At 37.3% G+C, this 21,492-nt stretch overlaps 1 protein-coding gene and 1 non-coding gene across 4 annotated transcripts in view; both read right to left on the bottom strand.

Moving 5' to 3' along the window:
• EPRS1 (glutamyl-prolyl-tRNA synthetase 1) overlaps positions 1 to 21,492 on the bottom strand; it is a 78,288-nt gene that overhangs the window by 22,460 nt on the left and 34,336 nt on the right. For all 3 annotated transcript variants that reach the window (XM_032289270.1, XM_032289269.1, XM_032289271.1), the window contains 7 exons: positions 18,984 to 19,120; positions 17,920 to 18,127; positions 17,056 to 17,168; positions 12,934 to 13,051; positions 10,494 to 10,853; positions 2,146 to 2,379; positions 738 to 1,000 (listed from right to left, as the gene is read on the bottom strand). In XM_032289270.1, coding sequence (XP_032145161.1) covers positions 738 to 1,000; positions 2,146 to 2,379; positions 10,494 to 10,853; positions 12,934 to 13,051; positions 17,056 to 17,168; positions 17,920 to 18,127; positions 18,984 to 19,120 — 1,433 coding nt within the window. The remainder of the gene's footprint in view (positions 1 to 737; positions 1,001 to 2,145; positions 2,380 to 10,493; positions 10,854 to 12,933; positions 13,052 to 17,055; positions 17,169 to 17,919; positions 18,128 to 18,983; positions 19,121 to 21,492) is intronic.
• On the bottom strand, positions 1,110 to 1,214 carry LOC116559101. Its single transcript, XR_004272302.1, has one exon. It is a non-coding gene; the product is annotated as a small nucleolar RNA U13 (small nucleolar RNA).

Raw genomic sequence — 21,492 nt, forward strand, 5'->3', positions numbered from 1 at the left:
ATTTTTCATTTGATTATCCAAGTAAATACAGATGTGTATATATAGGGGTGTGTGTATACACACACACACACCCCTATATATACACATCTGTATTTACTTGGATAATCAAATGAAAAATTGCTCAACAAATACAGAAGAAACTGGTAACAGTGGTTGACTACCTATTCATTATGGTGGTGGGGAAAATCAGAAAGATGGGAAACACACACAAGAACTTCTTATATTCTGAGAGTCTTGAATCAAACAAACGTGTTACCTATTTTAAAAATTAAATGGAAAATTGGCTGGGCACGGTGGCTCATGCTTGTAATCCCAGCACTTTGGGAGGCCAAGGCGGGTAGATCACAAGGTCAGGAGTCTGAGATCAGCCTGGCCAACACAGGGAAACACTGTCTCTACTAAAACTACACAAATTAGCTGGCCATGGTGGCAGGCGCCTGTAATCCCAGCTACTTGGGAGGCTGAGGCAGGAGAATAGCTTGAACCCAGGAGGTGGAGGTTGCAGTGAGCCAAGATCATGCCACTGCACTCCAGCCTGGGCAACAGAGCAAGACTTCATCTAAAAAAAAAAAATTAAATGGAAAATTAACAAATGCTATCTGCTGACATTATAGCTTTAGCATTCTCTAACTTAATGTGATGGTAAACTAATCAAAATTTGTTTTAAAAAAAATTAAGAGTTGAATTCATTCATAGCTCTCTGCTTTGCTTGAAATGAAGTTTCTGCGTTTCATTACCTGGTCTGTTTCTTAGGCCCCTGCCCTTCTCCTGCTCCACTTGATGACAGCCCGCCTCCTTGGTTTTTAGAAGGGTCTTTCCTTTGGCCATCATTTTGTTTCTGAGGCTTATTCTGCTTTTCAGACTTATTTTCTTTTTCTTTCTTCTTCTTATCTTTGTCCTCAGCTCCAGTGGCCAACACAGGCTTATACTCTACTCCTGTCAAAGACTTGTACTGTGCCTTTAGCTGAAGGAGTTCTTGTACAGCTGTATCTATTTGATCCTTCAGTTTAACAAAAGAGGAAAAAGGGAAGACAGTATTTAATTCACATCACTGTCTAAACACACTTAAACAAATACGACGCCTAAAGCTTTCTTTCTTCCCCCCCCAGCATCAGATGGATAATGTGCTTAGGTGGTAATAAGGTTTGAGGGAGGCGTATCTCACACGAGTGTGAAAACCCAACCATCACTCTGTCCAAAATTTAAAAGCAGATTTGCAAACACAAAGACAGAGGGGTTTTGGGACAGAAAGGTCTGGGGTAGGTGTTACACTAACCACTGAAATTATAAAGATTATAATAAACAGGGATGGAATTGTGCAAAAGCTGTGACTGGAAAATAGTACAGTTTATAACTGTATTATCCAGATAGTACTCATGTGGTTAAATTTAAAGTAAATAAAACAAGAAATTCACTTCTTCAATCACCATAGTCACATTTCAAACGCTCAGTAGTCACACGTGGCTAATGACTACTGCCTTAGACAATATTGTTATCGCATATTTCTATCACTACAGAAAGTTCTACTAGAAAGCACTGGTATCTAACATGTATTCCACAGGAATCTAAGAGCCATTAAATTACGTAAGTTGAACATTTCACAATTATAAAGATAATGGTTATCAAATTCTATAAGTTAAATTTCAAAACTACAACTGTCTTCCACTCATGTCAATCTGTACCAAAAATAACCTACTCCTAAAAAGTTAAAAGAATTAGCACTTACAGAATTAGCACATACTACTAAGAGATCAAAATAAAACCTACTATTTGAGTTTGACAGAACTTTAGGAGAAAGAATCAAAAACAAGGAAAATATTAAGGGCCTTCAATGAGCACTGTGCTATGGTCTAAGTCACTATTTTGGATCTTACAGATTAGAAAGAAACAATTTAACAATTAAATATAGTGGGTTTAAGTGCTATGTCAGTGATGGGCACTGTCATATGAAAACATCCGGTCAAATCTAGTTGGGGTAAGAAACAATCAACAAAGAAGGTTTCTCTAAAAGGCAAGGTAAGAGAATTGAGAACTGAAATATGAGTGAAGTTTTAGCCAGATTTGATGGGGCAGAAAACACTTGAGGCAAAGAAAATACCCTGAAATGTAAAAATCAAAAACACATAAACAAAATAACACAATAACCTTAGACGCTTTTTCAGTTTTAAGTTTCCGAACTACATCTCCTTGAGAAGCTACTTTGTCAAAAAGTACTTTGGCTTCTGGTGCTTCTAAACCAGCGGGCTCAGAATTTCCAGCTGGACTTGAATCTGAACTTTGAGATAATGGGGGCTGACCAGGTATGTACTCCTTCCCAGTTTTTTCTTTATACTGAGCTTTCAGGGACAGTAAGCATTCTACAGCTTCATTTATTTTAGCCTAAAAGAGAGAAAAAGATATTTATAAAACTTTTGTTAAATTTCTGGAAATTTCAATGCCATTTAAAAATCTTTAATTATCAGCAAATCACTCCTGTCAGTAAGTTAATCATGGGGAAACCTATGTTAAATCATCTGCCCAAAATAAGAGATAAAGCTAAAGAAAAATTAAAAACATAAATCATACATAAGCCATAGAAATAAACAAAAATACATATTCGCATATAACAGTGTAACTTTCTATTTTACACAGGTAAACAGATAAATAATAGAACATTTAAGTGAACTGTCAGTGTCAAGACCTGGGTCTGTAAATAGTGAAGTCAGAATTTAAAATCAGAATCAAGATCAAATCAATGGCTTTGCTTATACAAACCTTATTTTTCCACAGCTTATTAAACAAATTAAATACAACTTTGGGGAAAAAAAGGACATTTGGGCCCAACTAACAAATTTTACAAATTTACAATGAGACAAGAAAGCATGTTGAAGTTTTTAGTGTGACACTTACCTTATTTTAATCTCCAATACTTCAACATAATCATAATAAAAAAGAATGATACATTCAGCCCAACCGAGACACCTGTGACTCTCTAGCAGAAAATGACAGCAACACAGGTAAAGGACCCAAGCTAGACGCCTTACCTGAAATAGTGCTACCATCTCAGCACAAACCAATGTACCATGGGGAACCTCAAGGTATCAATCAAGATAGGAAAAGTGTCTCCAAATCACCCTACCCAGTTTTCACTGCTACACTCCAATAATGCTTCAGATAGCTAAATAAAACCAGGCAGAAGCCAGGAAGAATACTTAAATGGGGGTCAGAGGAATACAGGCTACCAGTGGTATATGTTCAAAAAAATCTGCATCTATGAAGGAGCAAAGCACATTTCCTTGTCCAGCCACTTTACATTTTCTGCCTATTAGAATGTCACAACAGGCACCACATAAAGGTAGAAAAATTTTAAAGAGAAGATGAGAACAGACTGTCTATTTGTCCTCTTGATGTGTCTCTTCTTTATTCTGTTTTTAGGAAAGAGTTCTCATAGCAGAAACGACTTTATCTTAAGAAAAAGGGCCAAGTTAATCAGACATACGAGAATCAAGGGAGGAAAAAGGGAAATTTCCACTAGCTAAAATAAAAATGGAAAAGAAGAAACTTTCCTGCAACTATTTCTAGAAAAAGACAACTATTTAAAGAAGTTCCATTTACACTATAAGCAGGTGTTTATTAGAGCTTAAAGTCACATGGTACATTTTTCACACAGGGGAAAAAAAACCCTTGTTTGGCAAGATTATAATTTGAAACATTATAAAGGAGAAAATTAAGGTAAGCAAATCCTCTGCTACTGAATGAGATACTCTTAATAAAGTTATATATTCATATATTTTCCCTCCCATTGGGAAATGGAATATTCTAGATAACTAAGTAAATTATTCAGGTTATTTTTCCAAAAAAGTAATCTTAACCACTATAGTTTGCTTAGCATTACAGAAAACAATGACCTAAATGTGCATTTTAATACTACTAACACGCCATGAAAACTACTTTTTGAAAAGGATCTTTGAGTATTACTTTGAATTTGTCTCTTAGAATATACAAGGAAGAACTGATGGGTAGAGAACAAATTATCTCTTAATACCAGTTTTCTGCATTAAAAGGCATTTACAAAGAGAAATTGAGTGGTATATTATTATTTAGTTCAATATTATACAACAGCAGAAGCTGCAAGAGCATTGCTAGTAGATTTTAAGTTGTTAGTGGACAAAGACAACTTACCTAACATATGCCAATACAAACAGAAAAGGTTTTCAGCAAATAATTGCTGATGTGGATTAATGAGAAAAGAAACAACCTACACAAAATACTTTGGTATAGGTTTAAGATGGGAATTTGAAATAAGGAGGTGATGCTAATAATATGACTAAAACTTGGAAAATTAATAAAATGGACAATTTTCTGATTATATTCTGATTGCATTCAGAGTAAGAGTATTCAAACAGCTGTTTTTTCAGCAGCCACTAGATGGAAACATTGCTCCACAGGGAAAGGAGTGAACGTCAAAAACAAACAAACAAACAAACAAACAAACAAACCTGGAACATTATCAATTAGAAATAATACTACAACCTTTCAAAATAGAATGTATATCTCAATTCAAAATGAAAAAAACTTTTTTCAAAAAATTATTTTTTCAAACATGTTTTTTCTAACCTTTATTATCAGTCATTCACTTTTGCTCCTTACTAGCCTGAGAGAACTCATGATTTAAACAGGTAGTAACGATTCATGAAAGCAGAGATTCTCACTTGGTGGGGTGGGGGTGAATGAATGGTAATCAGAACAGAAAATCCTTCCAAGTGAGTGAGGGAAGACAGTGCTGAGGCTTGTATTATATTTTTTAAAGTCTGCTAGGAGGTTTAGTAAACTTAAAGTTCACAGGTTTCAAAGAAAGGCATTTTAAGAAAATAATTAACTGATTGTCTGTGCTTAGCTTAAATACCTACACCTGTAAGAAATATCCAATTACTGAAACCTAAATCTGAAAGCCAATACAGCACAGGGTAGAGCGCAGATCCTTATGTCAAGCCTAAATTAGAACACAACATCTGTTCTCCTGCTTATCAACTGGGCTGATTCATTTACCTAAATCACAACTTACCTGCTACTTTTGTCGGACACAAATCAATTAACACAAATTCTCAAGATTTTCCTACAAGATCCTCAAGCTACTATAAGTCTTAAGAAGTATCCTGAACCAAAATCTGATTTAAGATGTATTTATATTTGTTTAGCTCAAAAGCAAGTTTGAATTCAGTACCAAATACAGATACAGCGGGAATAGACTACACATATCCCAAATAAGAATTACAAACAACATCAAGAAAAGGATAGGCTTGATTGTAGTTCCCTTCCCTACAACCTTTATCTTTTGGCCTGAGACATCTTAAAGCTATTTGGGGTAAGAGTGCAGGGTGGTGGTTTCCTAGAACAAAAGGGGCACATGATGTGTGTCCTTTCCTGATAAATTTTGGTTTGGGTTTAAAAAAAAAAATTTTTGTGTGTGTAAAAAATAAAAGCAAAGACTGGCAAGATGAATTATTGGGGACATAAAACACAAGGTACCATGAATTAAAATGCTGCAACTACAGAAGCAAATGGTGATTAAAACTCCCTCCACATAGACTGGGTATGACATAAAGAGAAAACATTAGTGACAAAACAATTGTGAATTATTTTTAATAATTTGATTTTGTTGTTACTTTATTTAAAAAAAAAAAAACAACTGTTAACTACAGTGGTTCTCAAAACTCTTTCTTCCATGGCAGGGATCAGCAAACTTTTTCTCTAAAGGGCTACACAGTAAGCATTTTAGGCGATGTGAGTCTCTGTTGCAACTATTCAACTCTTTAACTGTATCATGAAAGCAGCCATAGACAATATGTAACCTAATGAGTGTGGCTGTATTCTAATAAAATTTCATTTATAGGCTGGGTGAGGTGGCTTATGCATGTAATCCCAGGACTTTGGGAGGCCAAGGCTGGTAGACCACCTGAGGTCAGGAGTTTGAGACCAGCCTGATTAACGTGGTGAAACCTCACCTCTTCTAGAAAAAAATACAAAATTAGCTGGGCATCATGGTACATGCCTGTAATCCCAGCTACTCAGGAGGCTGAGGCATGAGAATTGCTTGAACCCAGGAGGCAGAGGTTGCAGTGAGCCAAGATCGTGCCATCGCACTCCAGCCTGGACAAGAAGAGCACAACTCCGTCTCACCAAAAAAAAAAAATTTCATTTACAAAGAACAGGTATATGGCCAGGCCCAGCAGCTCATGCCTGTAATCCCAATACTTTGGGAAGTCAAGGAGGGAGGACTGCTTGAGTACAGGAGTTCAAGACCAGCCTTGCTGACATGGTGAAACCCCATCTCTATAAGCAACACAAAAATTAGCCAGGCATAGTAGCACGTGCCTATACTTCCAGCTGCTTAGGAGGCTGAGATGAGAGGATTGCTTGAGCCTGGGAGATTGAGGCTGCAGTGAGCCATTATCAAGCCACTGCACTCCAGCCTGGGCAACAGAGCAAAACCCTGTCTCAAAACAAAACAAAAAAGCCACAAATTTTGTTTAAAGTGTCTTTTTTAAAGTTAATATTCAGCATTGTTATATCTTTGGTGTACTCTCTGTTATGTACCTCACACTACCAGATTGATCCATTATTTTAATGCAGCAACCTACTGAGCAAGAGAAAAAGGTAAGAAGAGCAAAAGACTTGATGGACTTCAAGTTTTCATTACTTGCCCATCTTTTTGCTTATACTTTGCCTTTACGCTTAAAAGTTCTTTCATAGGCTGGCCGCAGTGGCTCACGCCTATAATCCCAGTACTTTTGGAGGCCAAGGCGGGCAGATCGCCTGAGGTCAGCAGTTTGAGACCAGCCTGAACAACATGGAGAAAGCCCATCTTTACTAAAAATACAAAAAATTAGCCAGGGTTTGCGGCAGGTGCCTGTAATCCCAGCTACTCAGGAGGCTGAGGCAGGAAAATCGATTGAACCTGGGAGGCAGAGGTTGTGGTGCGCTGAGATTGCGCCATTGCATTCCAGCCTGGGCAACAAAAGCAAAACTCCATCTAAAAAAAAAAAAAGAGGCCGGGCGCGGTGGCTCAAGCCTGTAATCCCAGCACTTTGGGAGGCCGAGGCGGGTGGATCACGAGGTCAAGAGATCGAGACCATCCTGGTCAACGTGGTGAAACCCCGTCTCTACTAAAAATACAGAAAAAAATTAGCTGGGCATGGTGGCGCGTGCCTGTAATCCCAGCGACTCAGGGGGCTGAGGCAGGAGAATTGCCTGAACCCAGGAGACGGAGGTTGCGGTGAGCCGAGATTGCGCCATTGCACTCCAGCCTGGGTAATAAGAGCGAAACTCCGTCTCAAAAAAAAAAAAAAAAAAAAAAAAGTTCTTTCATAGAAGCATCTATCTGATCCTGAAGCAGGAAAGAGAAGATTAAAAACAAAATGAACAAAAAACAGAGCAAGAAAAAGTCTAACTGAAGCTGGTAACCTAAAACTTCAGCTACTCAGCTTACTTACCATAAAACATGTCATAGTAAAATAACCACCTTTGTAGAAACCTGAATGGTTAAGAGGTTTAGGCAAATTATTAATGTAAAACAAGCACAGACTTGCTAAATAAATAATGATAAACTAGTAAAACCATAACTCTTTAGTGCTTTCAATGGAATGCCCCACTCTTACTACCTTTCAAGGTAAATAACAGGCCAATAAGTCAAAATTTTAATCTAGGCTTTGCAAATTTCAGGAAGTTACTTTCATATTCAGTTTCTCCTGTTACTAAAACAAGCAAATTTAAAAAAAAGTATTCTTTGAATATTTTTGGACATGGCTCTTGTGAGGACTAAAAAGTATATAGTACACAGTGCCAGGTGCAGGCTAAATGCTAGTTCCATTCCTAGTAACTGGCTTGGGTCTTCAGAAGAAACATTTACTATTATTAGCATTCAGAGAAAAAATACATGCAGTACGGCGGGTCCTTGAATAACATTGTTTTGTTTGTTTGATGTCATTTATAACGTTGAAGAAACAAAAAATGTGATTCCCAGCCAGAGCCACTAACTGTGTGGCGTATGTGCATTCTCCCCACGTCTTTTGAGTTTTCTCGGAACTCCAGTTTCATTTCACATCCCAAAGCTGTACACATTTGGTGAACTGGTGAGTCTAAATGCTCCCAGTCTGAGTGTTGGTGTGTGTGACTGTGCCCTGCAATGGAATGGTGTCTTGTCCAGGGCTGGTTCCTGCCTTGAGCCCTGAGCTACCAGGATTGACTCTGGCCACCCACAACCCTGAACTGGAATAACTGGGTAAATAATTATCTTACTTGTCTTTATTCATCTTTCTTAAATGTATACACAGCTCACATTTGTTTCAATTAGGAGTGTTTTTGGTCTGTAGAGTTAAAGAAAAAGAAAATGAGATGAAGACAAAATATTAAAAAAATGAAAAAAAATGAAGACAACAACAATAAAAAAACACAAGAAGTTTGTGTAATATGATGTTTTTGGGATCAGAAATATACCGTGGTAACTTAATTCTTGCTTATGTCGATTAGCCTGTTGTTGTTATATACCATTTTGCTTAAAGTCTTAGTTTCCAAGAACCTATGAACAACATTAAGACTTACTACATTTGAAACACAGATATGGTATACAGTAGGCATTCAATAAGTGTAAGTCAGACTAAACTGAAGTCAGATTTATTTCAGTATCACATTTATTAGTATTAAAATACCCAACAAAAGTATCTGCCCAATAACCAAAGAAATTTAGGTTTTTTTACCCATAGGCTGACTTTTCATAATATTAACAGTGTTATTTTATGAAAGCATGATATAACCCATTAACCCAATAGGATGGGTGATGGATTGACAGTTGACTGTCACTCCAAGTATAAGGGCTGCTGCTGTTACTATTCCACCCATAATTAAGCTGACCAAAAATTGGCCCAGAATCTCAATATATTCTACTTAGAATGAAGAAATTTGAAGACCAAAGCCCTTCAAATTACACCTAGAGAGGAGTATATATTTAGTGTCCAACAGATACAGTGCAAAATGCTCCTAACCTCCCCATGAGGTAGGAAACATCAATAATTTATATCCTAAACTCAGACATCCAGCAGCATTTATTCCTCAAAGCAAAGTTGTTTTAGATAATCATGGTTCTGCAGGATCTCAACAGGCTATTTAGATTGGTGCAAAAGTAACTGTGGTTTTTGCCATTAAAAGTAACGGTAAGAACCACAATTAATACATTTGCACAGACCTAATAAAGGATTTCTTACAGTTCACAACGGAAAGACAGAAAAATATTAACTCCTGGTGCAAGATCTAAAAATATAAGGTCAAATATTCACGAATGAAAATATCTTAGGTGGCAGGATTTCTTGTTAGATACCAGAGGTGAGGAACTTACTGAATTTTCCAACCTGAGCCTAGGACCCTGACAGGACAACAGATCTGACAACATTTTAGAACAAATTCCCTTCCTGCCACGTGGTGGTGCACCATACCTCTCTGTGTATGTGCCACAGCCTAAATTCTATAATTTCTGGCAGCTCATTAGGGGCTGGATTGTATTTCCTTGCAGTACTATTTATTCGATCATGTCTTAGAACTCTGTTGCTGTTTGAGTACAACTACCTACCTTCATTATTAAACATGATTTCTCACAGTCTATCACAGTTGCCATTCCCGTTGTCTCTTACTTATACCAAGTAAGCCCATTTTACACTAGGTGCCACACCCACTTGGCTAAATGTTTTGCCTAAGGACATACTGAAACAAAAATATAATTTATACTGCAGTCAAAACTTCATATCACTTGAAGGCTCTGCTAAGAAAAGTTGGAGATAATCACTGGCCAAAAAACCTCCTGACAATCCATTTGTTATTCCCCGAATACACCTTGTACCTTCTGACCTCTACCTCTGCTGGTACTGTCTTCTACACTAGGAGTTCTCAAAGCATGATCCCTGGGATAGCAGCATCAGCATCACCTGAGCAAATTTTTAGACGTGCATATTCTCCACATGCTCTGAATCTAATGAAGAATCAAGTCAAGAGGCAGGGCCTAGCAATCCATGTTTTAGCAAGCCAGTAGTTCTGGTGCACAGTAAAGCTTGAGAACCACAGTTCCACACTTGAGAGTGCCTTGTTCTGATCTTTGTTCCCCCATAATGGGCTGCTTCCACTTCAGGACGATTTTAAATATCCTTCATAAACTGTTTCTGCCTTCATTGCCACTTAAAAACACAAACCCTGCACACAGCAACTTGTACATATCAGAAAGGATTACAGTCACATCGCATAAGAGTGCTACAGTTGTACATTTCCTTCCCCAGTAAGCCACCCTTCAACTAGACTATGAACTTCTTATATATATTTTCAGAGTTTGGTACTAGCAGGTATCAATCATTGTTGATTATTACATCAAAATACAAGCAGTCTATGTTTTATAAGCAGATGAAACTACCCTAAGCAGTTTGAATTTACACACTTACTGAAAATGTAGTCTTGACTTTATCTAACATACTGACCTTAGGGGCTTTTTCAGCTTTTAGCTTACGAACCACCTCCCCTTGTGCAGCAACTTCATCATACAGAGATTTACTTTCCAGAATACTTGCTGATGAATCAGAAGAAATATTCTGTCCTATTTCAGCAGGAGGGTTTCCAGGTTTATATTCCTGGCCAGTTTTCTCCTTATATTCAGCTTTCAAAGACAAAAGCTGTTTTACAGCTGCATCTATATCTTCCTTTGGTGCTTTCTTGGCTTTTAATTCACGAACCACATCCCCTTGAACAGCCACTCTATTGTAAAGAACTAAGGAATCCTCAGATGTTGTACAAGTATTATTCAGAGAAGGTGTTGGTTTTTCCTTAAAAGGAGCAGATGTCTACCAAGAGAGAAAACCAAAAGTAAAATAATTAATTCGTATTAAATGTTTTCCCACAAAATTATTTCAAACCGGTTGTTTTATAATGTTTCCAATTAAACACAAAAACTTTAAACTTGAATCCCTTAAAAAGCTTAAATGAATAATCTCATTCCTAAGTATTTATCCTAACGAAAAATGACAGGAGTAAACAAAGATAGAGGTACACACATATTCACTGGAGCATTTTTACTATAGTAAAAACCTGGCCGGGCGCGGGGCTCAAGCCTGTAATCCCAGCACTTTGGGAGGCTGAGGCGGGTGGATCACAAGGTCAAGAGATCGAGACCATCCTGGTCAACATGGTGAAACCCCGTCTCTACTAAAACTACAAAAAATTAGCTGGGCATGGTGGCGCGTGTCTGTAGTCCCAGGTACTCAGGAGGCTGAGGCAGGAGAATTGCCTGAACCCAGGAGGCGGAGGTTGCGGTAAGCCAAGATCGCGCCACTGCACTCCAGCCTGGGTAACAAGAGCGAAGCTCCGTCTCAAAAAAAAAAAAAACCTGAAAATACCCTAAATCTTTGTCATTAGGGGACTAAAGAAATTGTAGCATATCCATCAGGTTTGAGAATAAATCACTGCTCTACCACATATTCATTGAGCAAATTTAAGTTAGGTGTTTAAGCTGCTTCCTTACTATAAAAGGGGGATAACCATATTCCCATAAAGCTGATAGGAAAATAAAAAGTAATCTGTGTAAAGCCCTCAGCCGCAAAGGCTGAGAAAAAGTGAATATCCATAAGCATTAGGATTAATTTAAAATAATTTAAGAATAATCTATTCCTAAATTTAAAATATTTATTCTTTAATTTAAAATATTTAATAATAATTTTAGAATAAAAAAACTGACAAAGCAGGCTATATCCCAGATAATAATTTAATTTTGATAGTATCAGCCTCTACTGGAGACAAATATTCTCCAGACCTACACATCACAGGGAAAAGCATTACTGTCCTTCAGGTTTAAAGCTGCAAAGGACCTCTGACTGCCATGTTGGGTATAAGTGCCAGTCAACTGTATCTGAATTTTGAATTTCTATTCAAAATTGTCCAGGTTTCAAAGCATGTCTACACATTTTTTGACTTTCCTCCTACCAAGAAGGGGTTTCTGTGCACTCTCCTGAATCTGAGCAAGCTTGTAACTGATTTGACCAACAGAGTACAGCAGAAATGATGCTATGTGAGACTTCTAAGACTAAATCATAAAATACAATGCTACTTCCACCTCATCTATCGCTTGAAACTGGGAGGCAGAGGTTACACTGAGTTGAGATCATACCACTGCACTCCAGCCTGGGCAAGAGAGTGACACTCCTGCCTCAGCCTCCTGAGTAGCTGGGACTACAGGCACATGCCACCACACCCGTCTAATTTGTGTGTGTGTGTGTGTGTGTGTGCATGTGTAGGGTTTTTTTTGTTTTTTTTTTTTTTTTTTTTTTTTTTTTGTAGAGACAAGAGTTTCACCATGTTGGCCAGGATGGTCTCAATCTCCTGACCTCATGATCGGCCCACCTTGGCCTCCCAAAGTGCTGGGATTATAGGCGTGAGCCACCACGCCTGGCCAACAAGTCATTTTTAAGAGTATAAGGGTTCTGGCCAGGTGCAGTGTCTCATGCCTGTAATCCGAGAACTCTGGGAGGCCTAGGCAGGCAGATCACCTAAGGTCAGGAGTTCGAGACCAGCCTGGCCAACACTGTGAAAACACTGTCTCTACTAAAAATACAAAAATTAGCCAGGCATCATGGCACGCACCTGTAATCCCAGCTGCTCAGAGGGCTGAGAAAGGAGAACTGCTTGAACCTGGAAGGTGGAGGTTGCAGTGAGCCTAGATAGTGCCACTGCACTCCAATCTTGGGCAACAGAGCAAGATTTTAAAATCTTACATGAAAGGATAACAATAAAATGCAAAGAGCAAGACTTAATTGTCATCTTCAGTCTCCCCAGTAAGAAAGATAATCATTTGTAAAGAAATATATTCTAAACCTTGGGATATAAATACCATTTATTTTTATAGACATATCTGTAAAAGTCACTGCTTACCTCATTTTTTGTTGCTTCTACTTTGGTCTTTTCCTTTGACCCTGATGTTGGCATTTCCTTTGTGTGACCATCAGGAATGTATATCAAAATGCATGGGGCTTCTGTGCAACTGTATGGGCTAAAAAGAAAATAAAGGGACAAAATAGTTCATTTGAACAAAACTATCTGAACAGCAATAAACACTGAATTCCTAAATAAATTCAATGGTACCAAGTTAATGCTTTTCTTTCTTTCTTTTTCTCTCTTTTAAGTTAATGCTTTTCTTTTTCTTTTTTTTTCTGAGACAGAGTCTCACTCTGTTGCCCAGTCTGGAGTGCAGTGGCACAATCTCAGCTCACTGTAACCTCCACCTCCTGGGTTCAAGTGATTCTCCTGCGTCAGCCCCGAGGAGCTGGGATTACAAGTGCACATCGCCACACGAATTTTTCTATTTTTAGTAGAGCCAGGGTTTCACCATGTTGGCCACAAGCTGGTCTTGAACTCCTGACCTCAAGTGATCCGCTCTCCTCGGCCTCCCAAAGTGCTGGGATTACAGGTGTGAGCCACTGCATTCATCCAGTTAAGGCTTTTTGAAGTATAAAATAGTCCATTCTCTTACTATTCAAATCAGAGCCTCTTCAGAGTAGTTTTATAAACAACAAAGGCAGAAATAAAAACTGACAGTCCTTATTACAAACTTCCAATGTATGACCTTTCATACATATGAAGCAGCTAAGCCCAGGGCAAAATTACATCTGCTCTGTTTGCCAATAGAAAGAGCATAATGGCTGGGCACAGCGGCTCACGCCTGCAATCCCAGAACTTTGGGAGGCCGAGGCAGGTAGATCACAGGGTCGGGAGCTCAAGACCAGCCTGGCCAAGATGGTGAAACCCCATCTCTACTAAAAATACAAAAATTAGCCGGGTGTGGTGACACGCACCTGTAATCCCAGCTACTCAGGAGGCTGAGGCAGGAGAATTTGCTGAAATCTGGGAGGCAGAGGATGCAGTGAGCCAAGATCGTGCCACTGCACTCCAGCCTGGGTGACGGAGTGAGACTCTGTCTCAAAAACAAAGAGTGTTAATGGATGTTAATGATACTCTTGACTTCAAGAAAATTTGTCTACATACCACACCTAATCTGCTTACAAGTAGAATTTCTGTAAAACATTTATTTTAAAATATTTAAGGGCAGGTATGGTGATTCATGTCTCTAGACCCAGCACTGTGGGAGGCCGAGGCAGATGGATCACTTGAGCCGAGGAGTTCAAGACCAGCCTGGGAAACATGGTGAAACCCTGTCTCTACAAAAAATACAAATTAGATGGGTGTAGTGGCACGTGCCTGTAGCCCCAGCTACTCAGGAGACTGAGATAGGAGGGAGGTCATGACACTGCACTCAAGCCTGGGTGAGAGTAAGATACCCTGTCTCTTAAAAAAATAATAATAATTTATAAGAATTTCTCAATTTCAAAGGGTATAATTAGCAATAATCTACTATCACGTTTTGGCAATGATGAATAATGCAGCTATAAGCATTCATGTACACATTTTTGTGTGAACATGCTCTTTTCCTTTGACAAATACACAGGAATGGAATTGATGGGTCAAATGGTAACTCCATGTTTAATTTTTGGAGGAACCATCAAACTGTTTTCCAAAGTCGCTGAACCATCCTACAACCCTACCAGTGATACATATGGGCTCCAATTTCTCTACATTCCAACCCTTGTTATTGTCTTTTTTTAAATTTTAGCCATCCTATTAGTATGCAATGATATTTCATTATCATTTTGATCTGAATTTCCCTAACAACTAATGATGCTGAGCTTTTTCATGTGCTTATGGCCCATTTGTACATCTGCTTGAAGAAATATCTATTTAAATCCTTTGCCCATTGTTAATTGGGTTGTCTTCTGAATACAAGTCCTTTAACAGATACATGTGCAAATATTTTCTCCCATTCTCTGATCTGTCTTTTCACTTTCTTTAAAACACAAAATATGTTAATCTTGATTAAGTCCAATTTATTTTTTTTCTTTGGTTGCTTGTGATTTAGGTGTTGTATCCAAAACAGCATTGCTAAGGTTACAAGGATTTACATTCACATTCTCTTCTAAGAGTTTTACATTTAGGTTTTAGCTTTTACATTTAGGTCTTTAATACATTTTGAGTTAATTTTTGTATATGATATGAGATAGAGCCCAACTTCGTTCTTTTGTATGTGGTTGTTCAGTTCTTCTAGCAGTATTTGTTGAAAAGTTCAAAAGCTTTCTGAGAATAAAATGAGAACACACTCTGTTATTTTAGTCGGTGGTACCACCACCATCACTAAATACTTGAGGGCTTACTAACTATCAGGCACTGTGCTACACTGTATGCATGCATGAACTTATTTGACTAAAGGAAATGTGATACTAAAATGAATAAGGTTACTCATATGAAGAAACAGACACAAGGCCATTCCAGGAAAAGGCATCAAGTACTTTTGAAAAGCCCTAGGCAAATCTGGTATATATGTTGAACAGAAGGGATCAGGGAGAGAAAACTCCAACAGGTATGAATCAAGAGAGGCCATAACATGAAAAATCTTGCATGTCAAACTAAAAAGTTTAGATTTTTACCCTAAAACTAACAATATTTTTGTTTGCTTGTTTTTGAGAGAGAGTCTGTCTCTGTCATCAAGGCTGGAGTGCAGTGGTGCAATTATAGGTCACTGCAACCTTGAACTCGTGGGCTCAAGCAATCCTCCTGCCTCAGCTGCTCGAGCAGTGAGGATTACAGGTATGTACCATCATGCCTGGTTAATTCTTTATTTATAATTTTTTTTGTAGATGGGGTCTCACTATGTTGCCCAGGCTGGTCTTGAGCTCCTGGCCTCAAGTAGCCCTCTTGTCTCAGCCTCGAAAAGTGCCGGGATAATAATCATGAATTATAATGCCTGGCCTACTAATAGAGATTTTTTAACAGTAGATAAATGTGATAAAATTGTTACTCTGAAATTTTCAGACTGGTGGGCATGTGAAAACTGAATAGGAAAAGGATGAAACTGGAGGCAAAGAGATACTTGGGAGCCTGGTTTTGGCAATCAAGAAGCAATGCTATGGCCTCAAAGAAGGCAGAGCAGTGGATCCACAGAGATGGACTAGACAGGCAACACAAACAACAGAGTTTGCTGAGTGGAAAAAGGGAAGGAGAAGAATAAATCAGAAATGATACCTAGATCCTGGAAGTTTGAACATGTTGAGTTTGAAATGCCTGAAAGAATCTATTCAGAGATACCTAAAAGGCAGTTAGATTCACAAGTCTAAATCTCAGAGTCGTTTTGACTCCACAGAGAGATATAACTTAAAAAAATAGCAGAGACAAACAGAAAAGAAACAAAGGGGACAAAAATTTACAAATTTTTCCTTCTAATATCCTATTACATGGTTTAAAAAAAATACAAATATTGGTTATTTTTTTCCCTCTAAATGTACCATTTGTATTATCTAGTGAAAATATACCACAAAGCAAAAGATAATGGTAATAATTTTCACCCAAAGATAGGTAATACACAGTACTGAAATTTTGTTTTTTATACTTGGGCTACAAGAAAGTTAATTATAAGATGGTTCAGCTTTAGAAATGAATAATTTATGTTCAATGTGCATGCTGTTTCAAAGATCACTTGTTACAATAAATTACGTTAAGTCTAAAATGTTAAATATAAAACAAAGGAAACTGATCAAAGATTTGTCAGGTATGTTATTTTAGTGAAAGTTCCATTTCAATTTTTTGAGGGGGGAGGATGGAGTCTCACGCTGTCATTAAGGCTGGAGTGCAGTGGCGCCATCTTGGCTCACTACAACCTCTGCCTCCCGGGTTCAAGTGATTCTCCTGCTTCAGCCTCCCCAGTAGCTGGGATTACAGGTGCCCGCCACCATGCCCAGCTAATTTTTGTATTTTTTTTTTTGTACAGACGGGTTTCACCATGTTGACAAGGATGGTCTCAATCTCCTGACCTCATGATCTGCCCGCCTCAGCCTCCCAAAGTGCTGGAATTAAAGATGTGAGCCACCACGCCCGGCCCAATTTCTAAAATATTATTCACTTTAAGAACTTTAAGCATTTTCATTTAGATGTTCAGTTACATTTATTTACCTAACAGGTTCATAAGGTTGATCACATATGAAGAATCCTCTTCTCTGGAGTTGTATAATATCTCCTTTTTTCAAATCCTTAAGGCAGGGATCCCCTAGCATTAGTTCTTCATGCTGTAAAGATGATATGAAACCAAAACACACTTTTCTCAAAATCAAGGTAGTAAAACAACTCTAAAATGCAAGCAGTTTCCACTAACTAAAATATTCCCATTTAAAACAGATTATGTTAAAAAGTTCACTACTTAAGGACAATGAAACAGTGAAGTATTAAAATAAATTGACAATTTATCACATTTTTAAGTTAGCATTCATAAACTGACTAGCTTCAAGAAAGCTTTTAAATAAGCTGATTAGCATTCCTGAAGAAATAAATGATTTTCCTGCTATAAATATGATGCAAGAAGCAGGTACAGACTTAGCTGAATTAATGCTGGTGTAGCACTTAAATACAAGGGTCAGATTTCAATCCCAACTCTACTATTTATCCTCAGGCAAGTTACTTAACCTCACTGTGTGTGCTTCACTTTCTGTCATTATAAAATGAAACATTACTTACTTTTTTTTTTTTTTTTTTAGATTTTTGTTTTTTTTTTTGTAGAGACGGGGTTTCACCATGTTGTCCAGGCTGGTCTCAAGATCCTGAGCTCAAGCGATCCGCCCGCCTCGGCCTCCCAAAGTGCTAGGATTACAGGCATGAGCCACCATGCTCGGCCAACTTAGATCTTTTGATAAAGATGTAAAATTTAAATAAAATTCTACACATCTTTTCCATTTTATCTGAGGATCCAAAATATATAAAATTAATTTTTTTAATTCTAAAGAAAAATGTAAAAGGTGAAATATGGTTTCTTTGGAAGGTTACCTTACTGTTCTTGTTGACATACTGCTTAAAGTCCTCGTCTTTTCCTAGCACTGGCTTTGTAATCAAGTGCTCGTAAGTGACACAGATTGCTGGAATAGGAAGAGCATGTGCAGTCTCTGCAAGCCAGGTGATCTTAGTGGTTTTCTTGTAGTCTTTGTTTTCCAAATTCAATTTTGCATCAAGAGATATAATTTTTCCATCAGCATTTCTATATATAAAAGTATTCAAAGAAATATTAACCACAGCTGCCATAAATTGATTATTTTGTTCCATAATAATTATTTTATATTATAAAATAATTTGTTTTATTTTGTAATAAATAGATAAGAAATTTTCTTGGGAAAAATTTCAAATCAAACATTTATTTGAACTCCTAATATGCCAGATATATACTGGTTAATAGATAAATACAATACAATCACTGCCATGGAGATACTAATAATCAACTAGAGAACAGATTGACGTACATTTGATGAGGAACATGTACATATTTATTAACTTAAAGCCACCTGCATTATTCATTATAAAATCTGAATTACTATATTTAAAAACATTTGGCAATTATTTGCAATCATATTTAATAACTGCGCAATTAAGATTTCAGAGTTTACATAAATTAATCTTAAGCATACTATGTTGCATTTACAGAATCTAAAGATCAAATTCATAAGTGTAGCACACTATAGTAACTAGAAAGTCAAACTGATTATTAACCAATCAATTTTAAAGTAAATTTTCGTATAAATTCTGTCTAAAAGATCCCCATGCAAGGCAAACGTACAGAGTCTTTTTATCATGTAATTTCTCATTAAAACATTACAACTATTTTTTATATCCAGACGTAATTTTCAACACCACAAATAAAAGACATCTTGATAGCCTGTTGTTAAATTGAAACATATAAGGAAAACAATTTAATTTGTGTCCATAATTTGCAGTAGCTATCTGGGCAGATTTACTAGTCAGCAGCATGCATGTGTCTGAATTAGGTAATGTCTGACAAGTAAATACAAATAAAATACTTTTCTCTCATGTTTATTTGAAAACAAACAAAAAGTTCTTACTTGTGTATTTTTGTAATGTTGAGGTTTCCCCAATTTATAAATGTAACCATCTCACCCTCCGAAAAAGTTTCTGCATCTGCACCTTCAACAAAAACTTTGGGACTATACCACACAGGCTTCAAGCCAACATCAGGATTCTGATTGATAAAGAAAAGCAGAGTGTCTGTTGAAACAACAACTTATGGAACCCAGTATGCAAATATATACATTCATTCTACTCTTTAACCAGTCTTCTGTGCTTCTAAACTATTGCAGTTCACTGCTATATTAGAAAGAAAATGCTTTACTCTTTCTCCATCTACCTATTTTAACATCAACATATTCCCAATTCTGTTCTTAGCATTTATACAATACATACTTGGCCTCAGTAGAAATCAAGAGTTTGAATTCCAGCTCTGTGACATTGGATCAGCAACCTGACCACTAATGTTAGTGGAATTAGATGAGGTAGCCTGCCCCTAAGATTACTTCCAGCCTAAAAGAATCATTCATTGATTTCATAGCTAAGGCAGTGTTATTTATCACTTAGTATCTCTTCAACTAGAATCTTCTTCCTATCCTTAGAATCTTACTGCTTCTGCAGCAAAAATCAGTCATTCTTAAGCAGTGGTTATGGAACATTACAGGACAACAGATGCTACCTTAGCAGGAAATTATGGACCTTTCAGATTTTAGAAGACAGACTTTAAAGAAAGTTATTACCTATATAAATTATAGATAAGTAAATTTTCTGCCTTTCCAATGTGTATGACATGGAAAGAAAAAGAGATGCAGGGAATAAAAATAATGCCATAATTTCAGTTTTTATTTGGCAGAATTCAAAAGAAAAAAAGTACAAGAAGACCTTTTGAAATAAACATTAACCAGCATGTGTTTAACAACTGTTCAATGAATTCACCAATGTATGTTATAACAACAGATAATATACTAAGCTCAGAATAGAAACTGACAGGCTAAATATAAAACACTTTGTGAGGGAAATGTAATAATGAAAATTACACAGAGCAAACTGAGTAATCCAGTCACAATTTAAGAGTGTGCTTCCTTAACAATTAGTTCTTATTTTCAACAATGAGGAGTACTTAGTAATTTAATTTTTTAAATTTTATTTGAGGCAGGAAGGGTCTTGCTCAGTCGCACAGACTGGAGTGCAGTGGTATAGTCATAGCTCAACGTAGCCTTGAACTACTGGGCTCAAGCGATCCACCTACCTCTGGGATTACAAGGATGAACCACAATGCCTGGCTAATTTTTTAATTTTTTTTTTGTAGAGACAGAGTCTTGCTATGTTGACCAGAATGGTCTCAAACTCCTGGCCTCAAATGATCTTCCCACTTCTACCTCTCAAAGTGCTAGGATTACAGGTACAAGTCACCATGGCCAGACTAGTAATTTAATCTAAACTATCTGACCACAACTGTCATAAAAAAAAAAAAAAAAAAAAAAAAAGAACTCTTCAAAACTTTTATTCTCATGATTGAAAATTTAAAACATTCAGTATGCTTCAGATTTATGCTAACTGTACTGTAGGTGATGTGACAAGTCAGATACTACTACTTATCTGATCAAAACAACCAGATGTAAAGAAAGGCAAAGCCAAATCAATCAACTAAACACACACCCCAAATGTTATTAGGATTCAAATCTTTAAAATTAAAAAGTAGCTAATGACATACATGGGAAGACAATCAATTATATAAGGCTACAATTTAGAGTATATATAGCTCTTTACAATGTATATCATCTTATATGTGAGTTAGTCTATGAACATAGTTGTAAGTTTGGCTACTAGTATCTGAGTTAGTCTGTGAACGTAATTTTCAGTATATAATGAAATATACTGAAATACAGACAACTTGTAAAGCTGAAATAAAAGAACTCTTTCACCAGCCTGGGCAACATGGTGAAAACATGTCTCTACAAAAAAATACAAAAATGAGCCAAGTGTGGAGGCAAGAGACTTGTAGTCCCAGGTATTCAGAGGGCTGAGGTGGAAGGATCACTTGAGCCCAAGGCAGAGGATGCAATGAGCTGAGATCATGCCACTGTACTCCAGCCTGGGCACCAGAGCAAGGCCCATCTCAAAATTAGGGAAGGAAAAAAAAAAAAATTCTTGTTTTGCTTCAAAATTGTCAACTAAGCAATAATGAGAATCTGGGATGACCGTGACTTAACAAAGAGGAACTCTATACTACTCGTATTTAAGATTTCTATTCAGGGCCAGGTACAGCAGCTCATTCTTGTAATCCCGGTATTTTGGGAGGATAAGGTGAGCAGATCATTTAAGCCAGGAGTTCAAGACCAGCCTGGCCGCCAACATTGCAAAACTCCATTTCTACTAAAAATACAAAAATTGCCAGGTGTAGTGGCACACACCTGTAATCCCAGCTACTCAGGAGGCTAAGGCACAAGAATCACTTGAGCCCAGGAGTCAGTGAGCCAGGATCATGCCACTGACACTCCAGCCTGAGCCACAAAGTGCAGCTGTTTCCAAAAAAAAAAAAAAATT

The sequence above is a fragment of the Sapajus apella genome, unplaced genomic scaffold (genome assembly GCF_009761245.1).
Source record: "Sapajus apella isolate SASKATOON/1434 unplaced genomic scaffold, GSC_monkey_1.0 scaffold22, whole genome shotgun sequence".
Taxonomy (NCBI): Eukaryota; Metazoa; Chordata; class Mammalia; order Primates; family Cebidae; genus Sapajus; species Sapajus apella.